The sequence below is a fragment of the Fusarium vanettenii genome (assembly GCF_000151355.1).
Source record: "Fusarium vanettenii 77-13-4 chromosome 2 genomic scaffold NECHAsca_18_chr2_1_0, whole genome shotgun sequence".
Taxonomy (NCBI): Eukaryota; Fungi; Ascomycota; class Sordariomycetes; order Hypocreales; family Nectriaceae; genus Fusarium; species Fusarium vanettenii.
The window spans coordinates 708,361-724,337 of record NW_003315867.1 but is presented as its reverse complement, the minus strand read 5'-3'; the positions used below and the strand labels follow the sequence as shown (position 1 = coordinate 724,337).

Genomic DNA, 15,977 nt, shown 5'->3' with positions numbered 1-15,977 from the left:
AGGTGATTCAGAAGTGTGGAGATATCTCATCCAAAAGCTTCACTGCTAACGAAGGGCTTGATTCAGTTGTTGCTGCAAAACTCCTCCCTAATCCACAAGCCAAACTCCTCATCGCCACTCGTCAAGAAACAAACCTCACACACCAAAGACCAACCATACCAGACCAGACCATTCTTGAACCCCCTGACTTTTTGGCTTCCAATATCCCCAAACACTCCAGGTACAATGGTATAGCCCCATACAAACCGTCCTCAACGCGCCATACAAGCTTTGAACAGGAATTCGTAAACATGCCCAAGAGTATCCTCCTCCTTCGTGACCACATCTCCCGTCACGCAAGACGTTCAGCCAATGACTAGTTCGCTAAGCCCTCATGATTGGACCAACTACGAAGAATCATTTATAACCAGACAGAGAGCGGTAAAGACTTGCAACGACGCCATGACAACATCACGCAGTACCATGTTCGCCAGAGTTGAAAACAGTCAGAAGCAGCAAGGAAAAGCAGCGAGTGACCAAAGCAAACGGAAAGAAAGCATAGCAGCAATTAGCTTAAATGAATTTGAACTGATGACAATCCACCGGGAGGGGGACCGAAAATCTCCAACGCCAATCATGATTCAGACCAAGGGAATGGGGTGCGTGGTGTCGTATCGGAAATCCAGAGCTGCCATAAAACTTAAAGAGCCATGATCCCAAGTCAAAGGCAACATGGGTATCATCGCATTCACTAGCCACGGCAGGCAGTCTAAATCTGCGAGACACGATGGCTAATGACAAGGCAAGATAATTGAGTCCAAGGAAAAAATAGCGTGGGGCGTTGGTCGTATAAAAGCCCCTTCGTCAACGAGTTGGTCGTGATCAAATTACTAGACACACGTTAGAGATGTTTCCTTCCACATGCTCCGTGCTACTCACCTGGGGAGGACCGGCGGGTCCGGGGGGGCCGGGAGGTCCGGGAGGTCCCTGGGGACCAGGAGCAGGGCCGCCAAAGTGCTGGGGGCCGTAGTTACCGGGACCGTGGCTGGGCATGCCCATGTAGTGGGGAGGGGGAGGGGCAGGACGGTAGGGAGTACCTACACCAGAGTTGTTCTGCGATCGGCCCCAGCTCAGGCGGACACGGGAGTTGCCAATGGGGTAACCCTGCATCTGGTTGATGGCCATCTCGGCGGCGTGACGGTGGACGAACTGGACGAAACCGCAACCCTTGCCAGGAGGGATCTTGACATACGTGATCTCGCCGAAACCCTGGAAGAAGGACCGCAGCTCGTCCTCGGTGACGTAGCCGGAGAGGCCACCGACGAAGACGGTGGTGTTGTTGGGGTCGGTGAACTGGTTCATCTGGGTAGCGGGGTTGAAGCCACCGTAGAAGCCCTGGGCTCCGTTCCACATCTGCTGCTGGGGCATAACACCGCCGCCCATCATGGGGCCGCCGTTGTGCTGGCCGTGGCCGAAGCCGTGGTTGCCACGGTTCTTGGGGGTGGCAGTAGAGATGCGCATGGGTCGGTTGCCACAGTAGACACCCTGCATCTCGACAAGAGCCCGCTGCTGATCGTTCTCGTCGGAGAAGCGGACGAAACCGTAGCCACGGCTCTGACCGGACATGGCATCCGTCATGATCTTGGCGGACTTGCACGAGGGGAAACGGGCCTGGAAAAGGGACACCAAAACGTATTCGTTGACTTCAGGGCCGAGGTCGCCAACGAAAATGCTGTACTCGGGGCCACGGTCGTCCCGACGGTCAACGAGTCCACCACCAGAGGCCCAGTTCAGCTTAAATTGACGAGAGCTGTTGGGGACAGGGGTGCCGTTAAGGCCAAGGGCCTTGGTAGCAGCGTCGGGGGACTGGAACTCGACGAAGCAGTAGCCAGCGTTGCCGGAGTTCTTGTCACGGATAACCTTAACATTGACGGTTTCTCCGGCGGCCGAAAGGAAGACACCCTTGATGAAGTTCTCATCCATCCAGGGCTCGAGCTCTCCCATCCTGTTCTCAGTCAGCCATGCTAGCCCTACAAGCCAATTCATCCTTCAACATACCAGAGAGTCGTCTTAGGAGGCTCCTGGCCAGCGCCCGGTGGAGGGGCAACGGCTCCCATGTCGGGGTTGGGAGGGGTGCCGTTGGGGAACGACATTTGGTTGGCAGGAGCGCCACCATTGGCCGGGACGCCAGAGAAAGGAGCGTTGAGAGGGTCCATTTCGAGCTAGATAGTATGTTAACCACAGTTCATCAGTCAAGGGTTGACCAAAGAGCTAGTATCCTGCGACGGTCGGGGGCTCGCGGCCATTGGCTCGTAGTGTGGCGCGCGACGTACCGATAGTCGAGGGTAGCTCAGTTGATCGAAGATGCACGTACTGGTGTCAAGAATAGCTCAGATGATCAAAGATGCGAGAGCGAAAGGTGCAATTCTGTGATGGTTAGCACACATGGCTATACTTTGCGCCTGGAGATTCGACCTACCAGAAGACGTCGCGAAGCTGAGATGAGCAAGGCAACAAAGAAAGGAGGCTAAAACAGGCGAATTAGCAATCTGTACCAGTCCTGATACGAAAGCGCATTAAGCCAGGCCGCTGGCTATGCGAAGTGGTGATGTGGGAGAGAAAAATCAAGTGGGGAAAAGCGAGGTGGGACAAAGTCAACAGAGCCGACGCTTCGCCGTGTATCCAGAGCCAAAGCCACAGCCAGAGCCAGAGCAAAAAGAAGGATGCCGAGGATATGTTAGACACTGCTGACAGTGCCCGCCAGAGAGGCGCTGGCGCAACAGTGGTTGGTGAATCAGCAACCAGAAAATCATCCCGTTCAGGAAAAATTCCATGTCGGTAGGATCTGGAAACTCCGCGAGTCGCTGGACCTTGAAAATCCATCGCCAGGTTTGTTGATGTCTTGTCCGGTGGAGGATTCGACCATCAGCTCCTCCGAGGGCCGCATTGTCCGATAGCCCGACGGCAGGGGATAAACATCGCAAATGAATCATCACTTACCGTGCGTGATAAAACTCGTACACGTCGTAAACACAAGTCGTAGAAGAGCTAGAAGAGGCCTATCAGCATTTGCTCGAAGTCGATTGCGAGAACAAAAAGGTGTCAAGAAGGATGCGCATGCAGCGGGAGGGGAGATGTCGAGTTGGGAGGCGCTCTTGCTGCGACTCGGGAGTGAATCCCTTTAAGTAACTCGGCTCCTGCCTCTTCCACGTCACCGAAGAGCAACGTGACAACTCCCCAACAATTATGATGGCGCAGAAGACAGATCTTGAGGCTTAATCTGGGTCATGCTGCATGATGGTTGCTGCCACTCAACACTGATGACTCGGGCACCCGTGATCTCAAACCTTCAAGACAAGGAGGGTCCCCGCCATCCAGAGCATCAAGGGAGTAGAACCGGAGGGGAACAAAGTCTGCCGCTTACCGTTGAGGAATCGAGTGTACTGAAAACGAGCACAACGAAGTAAGTCGCTATATTTGGATCGTAAGACCTGATCGCCGGGTTAGCACAAGTATTGGAACCAGCGACGTCGGCGAGAATCAACTCCCGACTTTGCCACCAAAAGCTTGCCTACCTTCACGCCGAGTCTATTCCCAAAGGGTAGAATCTGCAAATGAAACCGGGATGTGGGAACGAATTGGAAAAAGACTAATGTCCAGACCCAAGACCAAGACTCCGAAAAGTAGTCGTACAGATGTGAATCAAGAGTCTCTCAGACGCCGTCACGCCGGTACTAGCAATGAAATGCTTTCGAGGGATTGAGGTGCAAAACGCGAAATCGTCGTTCTCACACGGGTTGATACGCTTTACCAGAAATTCCAAAGGAATGTGGTAAGATAGCTGCAAACGTTCCCGAAATGAGCTGAACCTATTGTTGCATGTTAGCACAATGTCCGGGGATTGGTCAAATTGCCGCCGTCTAGGTTAGGTATGGCAAGTGGCTTTGGAGGTGCTGATGGAGGCCGTGATATGGTTCCAGTTTTGGGCTGATAGAGATGTGTTGAGTGGTCCACCAGGAGCCTCAGGTCCAGTCCCACCCTCCACGGGCAAATGGCATTGCGATGTTCCGTGACTCCAATTCAACCCGGGTCCTTGAGGGAGTCTTTCAAGGAGGAACCAGGCCGAGACTCATCAGGTAGCGATACAGGGCGCAGGATGCCTAATCTCCAGACTTCCACCAGGAGGAATAACACCGAGCCAAGCGGGGTGGCTGTGAGTTTGCGCCTTGGAAGTCCAACAGTATGCTCCGAGCCTAAGCAATGCGCTTGATGCCCATCGTTCCACTATGCTGTTCGGGTTTCAAGAGCCTTCTTTCCAAGCAATCGACTTCTGGCGCATCTTGGGAGGCCGACGGAGCGGTTCGGCGCATTGGTATTGATTCCTGGAAAATATGACGATGGCGATGGTGTTTTGGCTTGACAAAGGTGCGAGACTGATGGTCGCGACGTGCTCAACCATGCGATAGTGGTGCGAATCTCGAGAGTGACGATGCGAGAATGCGACAAAGGCGAGAGGTTGCGCATCTAGCGCGAAGACGGACCGAAGCGCGCGATCGAGGTCGGATAGGCGATGAGGGTAGGCGATCACAGTCGAAGTGTGTCCGCGATGTAGCAGAACCAACGCTCAACAGTGGGGCGGGGTTGCGATTCATCAAGGTCGATGCCTCGATGGACTCATCAATTCCATAGCAGACTCCAGGCGGTTACGGACTCGGCCGTTGATAACGTTCGCATCGTTCGTCATGGCGCGCGTAGTAGGCAAGACGATGCCAGACTCTCTCCATCTCACAGGCCTCCACCAAACCACCCACAAATGCCAACCACAAGCGCACAACACGATACAATGCAGGGAATCGACGGACAAAGGGGCAACGAAGAAAAGCATACTCACTTTTAGGCGCCAACAAAAACAACAGTAACTGTCACAGCCAACTTTCCGAAACACGCGCAAGGGAAGAGCCGTGAAAACCGTGATGAGGACAAAGATGATGGAGGGGAAGAATCAGAAAGAGAGTCGTGGGATGAGTCGTAATGCGGGAGACGGCAAAGAAAAAAAGGCAAGAGCTTTTTTTTCTGAACCTTGCCTTGTTTGGGCCTTGGTCCTGGGAACAATCGGGGGCACGCGGGGACGAGGGTAGGGGAAAATTATCGACCAGGGGGCGTGCGTGAGGGCTGCCGTATCCGCTGACAAGGGGATCTTGGATCTTGGAGTGGGCGTGCTAAGGGTGGCACTGAAACACGGCGACGGACGAATGACGCTATGAAGTCGCTGGGCGAGTGACGGAGCGGCTGCAGGGCGTGCGGTGCGGAACCCAGATGAGATGGATGATGGCAACGGTAGGTTAGGTACTGTAGCGCAGAGTAGCGCAGAGCAGCGCACGCAGCGTGGACCTGGGCAAGCAGGCGCAGCAACGGAGACTCCGTAACGCGACCGACGCGGACAAAGCGTTTGGTTTGGCGACCGAGAGCAACTTGGCAGCAGTATGTAGACAAGAAGCAATGACACAAGAGACGACGACGATGGGAATGACGACGGAGACGGCGACAAGAGACGACGACCAAGGATGCGATGGATTGCTTTTGGAAGCAGCAGATTTTTTACGACAGGTCAGGCAGACAGGCAGGCAGACAAGGCACTGGACTAGAGAAGAAAAAAGGAAACAGCACCAGAGACAAGAGAGGGGGCAAGGGCCAGGAAGAGGGCTTTTTGGAGAACGAAACGCACAACATCGAATTACTTTTCCAGTGGAGGGGAAGGCCCCCGGCGAGGAGGCTCACTACCTGTGAAGATGAGATGGTGGTGGGAGGGCGCAAGACGTGCCCTGCGGGTGGGCGTGTCTCGAGAAAAGTGTGTGTCGCCATGTGGAGAGAATGGAAGGGAGGAGAAGGAGAAGGACAGAGACGAGAGCTGTGGGCCCTGCCCTAGCTGCTTCTCACTCCTCGCCGCACAGTATCCAAACTTGATGCATCCGGCAGCTTCAGTCTCGGCGCGGGCCATACAGCATCACGGAGAGGGCGATGCTGATGGTCAGAGAGTGCCGACGAAACATGAGAAACAAGCCCATCCTCATCTCATCACCAGAGACCCGGGACCGCAGAGCGATCGATGGGGGATCCTGGTCGTTTCTCGACGATGCCGGCACAGTTCGTATCAAGTACCGTGGACGGAGCGAAGCCAGGTTTGGGGCAGGCTGAGAACCGGTGGTGGGTATCAGCCATGGAAGCTTTTGGTGTGCCTGCTGCGCTGAAAAGGCCTGCCCTGTGGGCTTGAGAAACCAGGGCTATCCCTGACGGCGGGCGTGCCACTATCGCTACAATCCCTTGTGCCCAGGTCAAGTCCAGCTAAAGTCAAGTCAGCGCCGGTCACCGTTTGGATTGACGGGCAGCCAGCCAGAACGCTGAACGCTGGGCGCTGGATGCCGGACGGAGCTGGGCGAGACGAACTAGCAGTACCGTACCCCTGTGAGCGCAGCCCTGCTCGAGGTGGATCATGAAATCATAGGGCATCTGGAGCACTGACGGATGGATTGATTGATCGAGAGGGCAAACCCGATCTAGGCAAGGACGCAACCGGCGATAGTCGACCAACGGCAGCGAACTGGCAAGGGCCTGCTCACGACTCGCTTTGTCCAGTTAAAAGAGGCCGGCAGCAGCAAGGAGGGCAGCTTGCAGCCATGATTTGCTGGATCGACAACACCAACGTGAGGCCTGAATGACATCGAGACAGATGCAACTGGCCTCTTTTTTCACAGCCGTGGCTCGTAAAGTTGGACCTTGGCAGCAGCAGCGCGGGCGCGTGGAATGACGGGGAGTCTAGGGCGTCTTCCCGTCATTCTCTGGTCAAGTCACCATTTTGCTTGTGCGGACCAAGTGCGGGAATGTGCGCAACCAAAAAGGTAGCGACATTGTCTCAGCTCTTCATTTGACTGAGCATTTTCCTGGTCATCGTGGTCAATTCGTTTGCGATTCTTCTTCATCACGGAAAGGGTCCAATGTCCGAGATTGCTGTCTCAACCACAAAATCTCTCCCTTGCTTCGTCTTGTGGGCAAGCCTCGTTGTGTCGGACCCTCGTCATTACGACGTGCTACAGGAACAACCAGAGGTCGACAGCTGAGGCGAAGAGTTGTGGCCGAGTTCTTTCCAGGTGTGCTACACATCATTGGCAGGACAATCAGCGTTGACCAGGTTATGCTATGCTCAATCAATCGCATTGACTTGGTTTCTCGCCACTCTGTATATCAAGAGGGCCAGTGCTGAACACTCTTCAGACCAAGATATTACCCACAACGCTCTCATGCCTCTCAGGCTCGGCGTGTTGTCAGATAGGTTACTGGCGAAATGATGGCCTGTCTTTGTCTCACTTGGACCCTGCAACTCGAGACAACAGCTTGCGATAACTGTTGGTCAACCAACCGTGCGAGTCTCCCTTTGTTCGCATTCAGCATGCGAACCCCAAAGTACTGTACAGTACAGACGCACTGGTCATAAACCCTCCTTCACATGGTGTCAACTCAAACTGACAGTGTGGCGTGGATCCAATCCCCATGCCGAAATGCCCTGCTCCCAGCAAGATCTCGGTACGCCGCTCATCGGCGCCAAGGCAAACGTGGAGGAGGAAGACGTGCGGTGCACCAGGGTTCAACCATCCTCGTGATAGTTCATTTTTTGCCTCCCACCAACACACACAGGAATTGGTCACTTTCCAGACCCTGTTGATTGCCCACTTCCACGCCCGCCATTCGATCAAGCCAAAGACTCCCTGGGGCCACCGTTGCAACAACATTGGTTCCTCCACCCGTCTGGATTTGGGACCGTCGTCTACCGAAGCGTGCCACTGCAGCACGCCGCCTCTATCGCCAGCTGAGCAGTTGGCAAATGGGAGGTTTTTCCAGGGCTCTGGACATTTGTTGGTGGATCACTTTTACGCATGAGAGATTATTTCTTACATCCACCTGCGGCTGGGACATCGCTCTGCACCGCACCCTCTGGCACAGCCAAAGCGACGACATCTTTCGAGCTCGCGGGTCAATGTCCGGCTTCTCGCTGTGTCCAATGAGGTCGATGATGCTTATGCGCACAAGACGGCGCAGGGCGTTCCCCAATTGGAACAATTGCATAGCAATTTGCGGCCTACAATAACTTCTCATTGCCATGGCACCAGACACGGTGGAATATCCAGCTTGAGTTTGTCCAGAGTCTATGCGGTTTCTCGGCTTCATTACAACACAGCACTACGGCCACTGCTTTGATAAACACAGACGCCCTGACTACCAGCTCCCCAAGCTTTTGGGCTTCGGGTTCCTGTTCTCTAGCTGCATCCCGCATCCGTCAGGACCAGGGCCCTGGATACTGCTTGCAGATCGACCAGTCCCTTGCAACGCTTCAGCTGGTCTTCGAGCTCGGCCGCAGACCGATATGACGAATCGCAAGGCTTGCAAAACGGGTCGCAATTTTGATTATCCAGCTCACACACAAACAAGCATTGACAAAGGCCAGAAGTACAGTCAACTCAACGACTCCAAAAACAGCGAGCTGTCTGGCCATCGCGGAGACATGGGACTGGTCAGACTTTACACAGTAGCGTGAAGCCGATGAGATTTTTAGCCATCCATGACACAACACTCGCATCATATCTGACAGGCCTTGTTAGCAAACATCTCCATGTTGCGCCAAGCGGGCGTGCCTTTATCGGTGCGGGGCGCCATCCAGGGAAAAGCTACTACGCTGTCATCCATGTCGTCTCTGCCCTCGCAAAAGACGTTGTTGGCTCCTCTTGTATTGTCAAAGTGCGACAAAGGAATTCGAGGACTGTCGAGGGCATCAAGGTAAACAGAGGGATGTTCCCCCCCCCGTCAAGAGACAAGTTACTATTACCGTCTCGGATTGAGGTCCCCTTTCGCCTGTCCGTCCTGCTATCTCGTCAACCGAAACAAGGCGAGCACTGCCCCCGGTGCGATTACGAAGCCGTTTGCATTCCAAGATTAGCAGCGCGATTGGGTGCAGGAAGGACAGGGTATCTTGATGCTAGGAGCGAGGTCATCAGTCAGTGGATTTTTTTCGGTATCCATACCGGTGAGGTTATCCTTGGTGCATCCTCATCAACACTATTTGATCTATTTACGAAATGCCCAACCGTCTCGATTGGGAAAGGCGAAAAGATTTTGAATATAAATCAAAGTCCTTTTTAACAATAATTTTCCTCGCCCGACAATGTGCGCCGAAGAGCCCGGTTCACGGAGCATTCGGTAGTGGACCAAGTCAACCCGACGTTTCCGGGCGTAACCCTCCCCGTGTACAAGGCCGATCTTACACTCAGTCAGCCAAAACCTCAGAGCCGCATCCATAACCAAAGAGACTTTTGTGTCTCTTGGACCATCTGGATTCGTTTCACTTTAACGAGGCGTGTTACTCTCTCTAACAGATCAGGAAACAACTATCCAAGCTCAGTCAATGCATGTAACGTTGAGCAGTGCTGTCGCATGGTATCACTGCATGGGCCAGTACCTATTTCATGCTTGTTCTTTCAAGCAGATGATGGCTTACGTCTATGTCCAACCTTAGGTTGCTGAAGCATATCATGCAGATCACTTCACCTACCCAATATTAAAGAGCATGAATTCAAGATCCAAATCCATCAAGCCTACCAAATTTCTTACCTACACCATCATAGCTGACATGCATCTTCAGCCTTCTAAACCATTCTCTTGGGCTAACCAAAGAGGTATCACGTGACAGATATGCTTAGTCATGTCCTTGCCTGCGTCACGATATGGTTGACTTGGAGATTGGGCCAAAGCACCAGGAACAACTCGTCATTTGGAGTTGCCTGCGCTGCGGGCTATTAGAAATCCGAGCTCCTAAATCGCTACAAGAAACTCTTTCTGAATCCATCTTCCACTTCATATCCCCCCGTGTTCTGCTTTTCTCGCATCTTTTAGCCCAGCCAAGCCCACAACAACAGCATGGCTGCCCCCTCGTCCCAGGAGCGAGAGCTACAGCTCCTGGACAAGGTGGAGTTGAAGATCTTAGCTGTTGCCAACAAGGAGACGAAGCTTCATGAACTCCTACAGCGCTATCTTGCGCCAGTTCTTCTCAAGGCTGCCAGTGAACATGTCCCAGTCAGACGCAAAGTGAGCCATCAGATCACCTCAGCAGTGACATGTGCTAAATCTATACAGGTGCTACAAATGTTTGCTATGCTTAAGACGTTCATTCAAGCTCCTGAGTATGGATAAGATGCAATCGGTTTAATGAGAGCAAGCACTGATCAAGTTCAGGGTTATCCTGCCTGTGGGAGCACTTCTCGATCAGTACAAGGCCAACGACTCCTCATTGGTCAAACAGCTCGATATCTCGGGTATCCAACACAGCATAGAGCGTCTGGATGATCATGAGCGGAGAGAACTAATTCCCAGGGCTCTGAAAGGCTTTGGCAAGGATAAAGGTCAAGCTAGGGCTGGCCCCTTCTTCAACATCATCCTTCGCCTTCTCCTGGACATCCGGATACCTCCCAGGGGCAGCAAGGATGATGAAAACTTTCGAGAGTTCATCGGTCTCTCCGATGAGGCTGATGCAAAGTTTCTCGCCGACATGATCACCGTGTTCATTCGACTTCGGCCACCTCCATCTGGTGCAAACTGGGCAACGGCGAATCCTACCGTGTCCACCGAGGAACTCGTGTCGTTTGGCCTGGAAAACCCGGAGTGGCAGAAGGTCATCGGACGACTATCCGAGGTGAAGCGCAAGCTTGTCGCGTTTCTCGCCAGTGGTGCCTTTACCGACCAGGAGAAGTTCTTGCCTACACTCTACGCTGCATCCAATTTCGACAACAGAGTGGCATCATCAGCTGAGGAAGTCCTCAAGAGAAGTTCTGTTTCTATGGAGGATGAAGCTCTTGTGCAGCGCCTATTCCAGGCACACTCGGTATTACCGGCAGCATATCGAATCCGCATCCTCAACATGCTTTCCAAGTCGGAAATTTCAGCCACCATGTCGGATGACATTATGAATGTGGTCAAGCTCAACTTTGCAACACCAGTGACAGACGATCCTTCGAGTCTGAACCTGTACCCCAAGAGCGCACTCGAGAAATCCAGACTTCACAACGCTGCATTCCAATATCTTACTTGGCTGGCCCGTGTTGGACCTTCGCAGCCCAAGTTTGTCATTGCTGCACCTGTCACCAACGCCATGGTTGACTTCATCGAGGCCAGCGGCTGGCCCATCCCGACGCAGACATCCAGTGACGATATTGCGCTTCGGTCGCAGGCATATGCGACGATTGGTGTGCTTGCCAAAAGTGCCGATATGCCCCTTATTGCCCGTGTAGGGCTTGCCGGTTGGCTCTTTCGGTCACTGTCGGAAGATCCTCACAACGATACGGTCGTTAACATTGACAGCGCCCTTTCCAGCATGGCGACATGTATTTCGCCAGGCACTGGTAGTGCGTCTGCCACGTTGAAAGAGATGCTTCTGCAGTATATGTCTCTGTCTGAAGACGCTCCGGCTCGTCGTAGTACGCGCCATGCCGTTGTCAAGTGGGCCAACCAATGCCTTGAATTCTCTGACGTTGTCGGTCGTTTCATCGATATCATTGCCATCGGAGCGCGTTCAGACGAGCGAAGCGATGTCGTTGAGCAAGGGCATAGAGGTCTTGATCCTTGGACCTACTATGCACATGTCGATAAGAGCCCCCCCCTCCCGGACTGGAAGGACATGGTGGTTGCCTTCTTTGGTTCCAAGATGAGCCCGGAGATTGGTAAAGAATCACTATCTCCGCCTGATCTGGCTGAGGATTTCTCTCCTTTTGAGAATTTCCAGGGCTCTTGGGGAGGGGCTATTCCGGTTGCCCTGCGGTATTGCAGGAACATCATGTTCCTCACAGCCCTTGACGACTTCAAGGTTGAGCCCAACTGGGCGCAGGCACTTGATGCTCGGGTCAAGACGGATATCAAGACACGGGAAAAGATTCGTGCGTATCTGCATACGGTTGACAGCCGCTTTGTGACCTGGTACCTGAAGTCATGCCTCGACGGCATCCATCGCACCGACGTTCCTATCAAAGAGGAGTGCATTCGATGCTTTGCCGATGTGGCTTCTCTCAGCCCCAGCGACGCCTTGAGTCCCCTGGTTGGTCTCGCTGATAACCTCTTGCCTTTAGTCAAGTCAAACAGCAGGGAGATCCAGTCACTTGCCGCCCGAGCCATGGGCATTCTTGTGTCGCATTTCTCCAACTCTCAAGACACAGTAGAGGCCTGCCTGAGGACTCTTGCTGCGCCTCTCGAGCGTGCCCACGAAGCTATTGGAGGCGACTTGAATGTTGCCGAGGGATGTCTCCTGGCATACAGTTACGTTTGCTCGCGGTGCGTCTACTATGGACAGCCTTTGCCGTCGGGTGCTCAGTACCCCTTGCGCTTTCTGGCAGGCGAACACATCCCATCATCTCTCTACGATGCTGCTCTTGAAGCATTCGCTCAGCTGTGGACAGCTGGTCTCGCCATTCCCCAGCGTGAGGGCGATAATTCTCTTGAAAAGGTGATCAAGAAGCTCGTCACCCAGGCAAAGACTGGCCATGAGAAGGCCATCACCGCGCTTGGACGATTAGCTGCCGGTCTTGAGAAAATCGACGAAGATGAAAGCACAGAGAACGAAGATGGCTGGTCTCATGGGGTTATCGGCGGCATCCTCAAGGAGCTCTTTACACTTCATGAGATGAAGCAAGTTGAGATCCAGTTCACGGTGGGAGATGCCATCACCGCAACGCTCGCTCGATGGGATTCCGACTACGTTAAGCTCACTCTCGACGTTGAGCCGCGCGCCTCTCTTGAGGGGCGCGGAGGATTACGAGGATCACGCCTTACTGCCGTCCTCAACAAGCTCTTTGCCGATGTCAAGGGTACAAAGCCGGCGCTTCTCAAGGCATCTGGTATCTGGCTCTTCTGTCTCGTCCAATACTGCTCGCATCTGGACCAAGTTCAGTCCAGGCTGCGGGAAGTTCAAGCCGCATTCATGAGGCTCCTCAGTGCACGAGATGAGCTCGTACAAGAGACAGCCTCTCGTGGCTTGTCATTGGTGTACGAGCGTGGTGATGCAGACCTGAAGAGCGCCCTGGTCAAGGACTTGGTATCCGCTTTCACTGGCTCTGGGACCCAGCTCAAGGTTGAGGGAGAAACAGAACTATTCGAACCAGGTGCCCTACCGACTGGAGAGGGTAACTCCATTACTTCCTACAAGGACATCGTTAACCTGGCGAACGAGGTTGGCGATCAGAGACTTGTTTACAAGTTCATGTCTCTTGCTGCCAACGCCGCAACTTGGTCGACTCGATCAGCTTTCGGTCGCTTTGGATTGAGCAACATCCTCTCGGAATCAGAGGTTGACCCCAAGCTGTATCCCAAGCTTTACCGCTACCGGTTTGATCCTAACAAGAACGTCCAAAAGTCCATGGATGACATTTGGAAGGCTCTTGTCAAGGATTCCGGGTCAGTTATTGACACACACTTCGATGCCATCATGGATGACCTACTGAAGAGCATCCTGGGTAGAGAGTGGCGTATGCGAGAAGCGAGCTGCGCTGCTATTTCCGACCTTATCCAGGGACAACCATTCCCCAAGTACGGAAAGTACTATCGCGACATCTGGACAGTGGCATTGAAGGTCCTGGATGATGTCAAGGGAAGTGTTAGAGAGGCAGCATTGAAACTATGCATGGCTCTCTCGAATGGTCTTGTTCGACAGCTTGAGGAGGGAAGCAATGGATCTGCTGCTGAAGCTATGATGAAGGAAGCGCTTCCGTTTCTTCTATCAGATAAGGGCGTCGAAAGCTCGGTCAAGGAGGTCCAAATGTTTGCAACTATTACGGTCATTAAGATCACCAAACAAGGAGGCAAGGCTCTACGACCATTCATTCCCGAGATGGTACCCCAACTCCTCGGACTCCTCAGCTCGATTGAACCTGATGCGATCAATTGGCATTATCAGAGAGCTGGCGAGGACAGTCGAGATCAGATCGATAAGCTGCGGTCCCAGATGGTAGACCAGTCCCCCATCTCCGAGGCTATCGAGAATTCGCTTCGGTTCATCAACGCGGATGTCATGACGGAGCTGGCGCCTCAACTCGAGTCCTCGATCAAGAAGGCCATTGGCATGCCCACCAAAATTGGTTGCAGTCGAGTGCTGACAACGTTGTTCACGCGTCACACCAACGATGTGAAGTCTTTCAGCGGGCGGTTCCTTCGCATCATGGAGAAGCAAACGTTGGATAAGAATGACGAGGTCAGCCAAGCGTATGCTCGTGCCACTGCATACATCGTCAGGGCAGCTCCAGAATCGGCCAGGAATCGGTTCTGCCAACACGTCGTCGATGTGTACTTCCAGGCTGAGGAGGAGTCGCGCCGTCAAAAGATTGCAGATGTGATTGTGGCCCTGGCCAAGGTCTCGCCAGATCATTTTACTGCGCTGGAGACAAAGCTACTTCCATTCTCTTACCTGGGATCTCACGATACAGATGAGTATACCAGCAAGGTGTTCAAGGAGGTTTGGAGTCAGCATGCTGGAAGCAGTCGTACCGTCGTCCGCTACGTGTCAGAGATTGTCAGTCTTGTGGAAAGATGCTTGGACACAGCGCAATGGGCGCTCCGACACGGCGGAGCCTTTACGGTCGCAGCGATGGTGTCGGATGTTGCGAGTGCGAGCGACGCCAGTGGTCAGATCAGCGATGGCAACTTGGCTAAGATCTGGCCCGTCTTTGACAAGACTCTGGCCCTGAAGACCTTTCCTGGCAAAGAGAAGCTGCTCGAATCTTTCCCCAAGTTTGTCGAAAAGGGTCGGGCCTTGTGGACGACGGACTCTAAGATTGCGGCACAAATGAAGAAGGTTGCGTTGCGAGAAGCCAAGCGAAACAATGACGAGTATCGCGTGCCTGCTTTCCGTTGCTTGTGGGAATTCGCCAAGGCCAGGGATGATCTCGATCTCCTCGATGAGATTGCCGAGATTGTGACGCCTCACCTGGAAGAGCTAGGAGATGAGGACAAGATGGAGGTTGATTCCAAGGAAGAGCTGGTGGAGAAGACGGCTTCAAATGCCCTGGAAGCTATCGCTCGGGGATACAGCCGTGCCAGCATAAAGAAGGATTCCATCCCAGTGCTCAACAAGATCATGAGTATTCTCAAGCCTCATCTATCGAACCCAAAGTTCGCCTCAATCAAACGCCAAGTCTGGTACGAGTGCGTCCGCGACTTGATGCAAGACGCCAATTCACATTGTTCATCAGACGAGGATGCAGAGGGCGTTTCACTCACATATCTCCTGAGTGTGGACATTGACCTGGTTGACACGGGCACAGAGGCACAAAGAATCATGAGAGCAAAGGCCATCGGCGCTACAATGAAGGCCAAGCAAAGGGGGGTGTTTGGGCAGGCTAGTCCTAACTGGGATCAGATGAGGGAGATTGTTAGCAAAGCGTTGGAGGCAGAGCGATCATTGGAAGTTCAGAAGGTGTTGAGGGAAGTTCGTGTGTCATTGGATTAGAGTAGAAGGTAGACGAAGTATTGGTAGATAGAAGAGTACAGCGAATCATGTAGCGTAGGTACTGTTATGATGTTCACGAGATAGTTTCACTATTTCTGATCTTCTAAAGTATGCATCTCATTGATTAACTGTACGAAAGCAAATTCTTTTCGCTTCAACCATCCTGTGTTCAGGCACAGATGATATTGATGGGAAGTCAAAGAGCATCCTTAAGATCAAGGGACGGAGGCTTCAGAGTACCTAAGTAACTTAACAGAAACAGAACATTAGTAACACAAACAAAGCTCACACCCAAGCTTTAATGCCACAGTAACAGGTCAACAGAGCTTGTGATCACTGTAGGTGTTCGCGATGCAGCCCTGGGATGTCGAATTCAAGATCTAGGGTAGCTGAACGTGTCCTCTATTCCCGTCGCGTCATCGATTTTCCGCCACCGCTCCATCGCCCCTGAGAATTTGCCCCTCCATCC

The 15,977-nt window shown here is 53.1% G+C and overlaps 2 protein-coding genes across 2 annotated transcripts; one reads left to right on the top strand and one right to left on the bottom strand.

Annotated features, from left to right (window-relative positions):
* Positions 1 to 37: 37 nt before the first annotated feature.
* Positions 38 to 4,952, bottom strand: NECHADRAFT_66100 (uncharacterized protein). Its single transcript, XM_003045779.1, has 9 exons — positions 4,871 to 4,952; positions 3,555 to 3,848; positions 3,404 to 3,470; positions 2,980 to 3,027; positions 2,459 to 2,506; positions 2,354 to 2,406; positions 2,038 to 2,201; positions 919 to 1,984; positions 38 to 869 (listed from the first exon to the last, which is right to left on the bottom strand). Exons 7-9 carry the CDS (start codon positions 2,193 to 2,195, stop codon positions 867 to 869), a joined length of 1,227 nt encoding a protein of 408 aa, XP_003045825.1. The 5' UTR covers positions 2,196 to 2,201; positions 2,354 to 2,406; positions 2,459 to 2,506; positions 2,980 to 3,027; positions 3,404 to 3,470; positions 3,555 to 3,848; positions 4,871 to 4,952; the 3' UTR covers positions 38 to 866.
* A 4,990-nt stretch (positions 4,953 to 9,942) lies between these two features.
* Positions 9,943 to 15,508, top strand: NECHADRAFT_90729 (uncharacterized protein; the record flags this gene model as incomplete). Its single annotated transcript, XM_003046342.1, has 3 exons — positions 9,943 to 10,110; positions 10,159 to 10,205; positions 10,258 to 15,508. The coding sequence occupies 3 exons, from the start codon at positions 9,943 to 9,945 to the stop codon at positions 15,506 to 15,508; spliced, it is 5,466 nt and encodes a 1,821-aa protein (XP_003046388.1).
* Between the last annotated feature and the right edge of the window lie 469 nt (positions 15,509 to 15,977).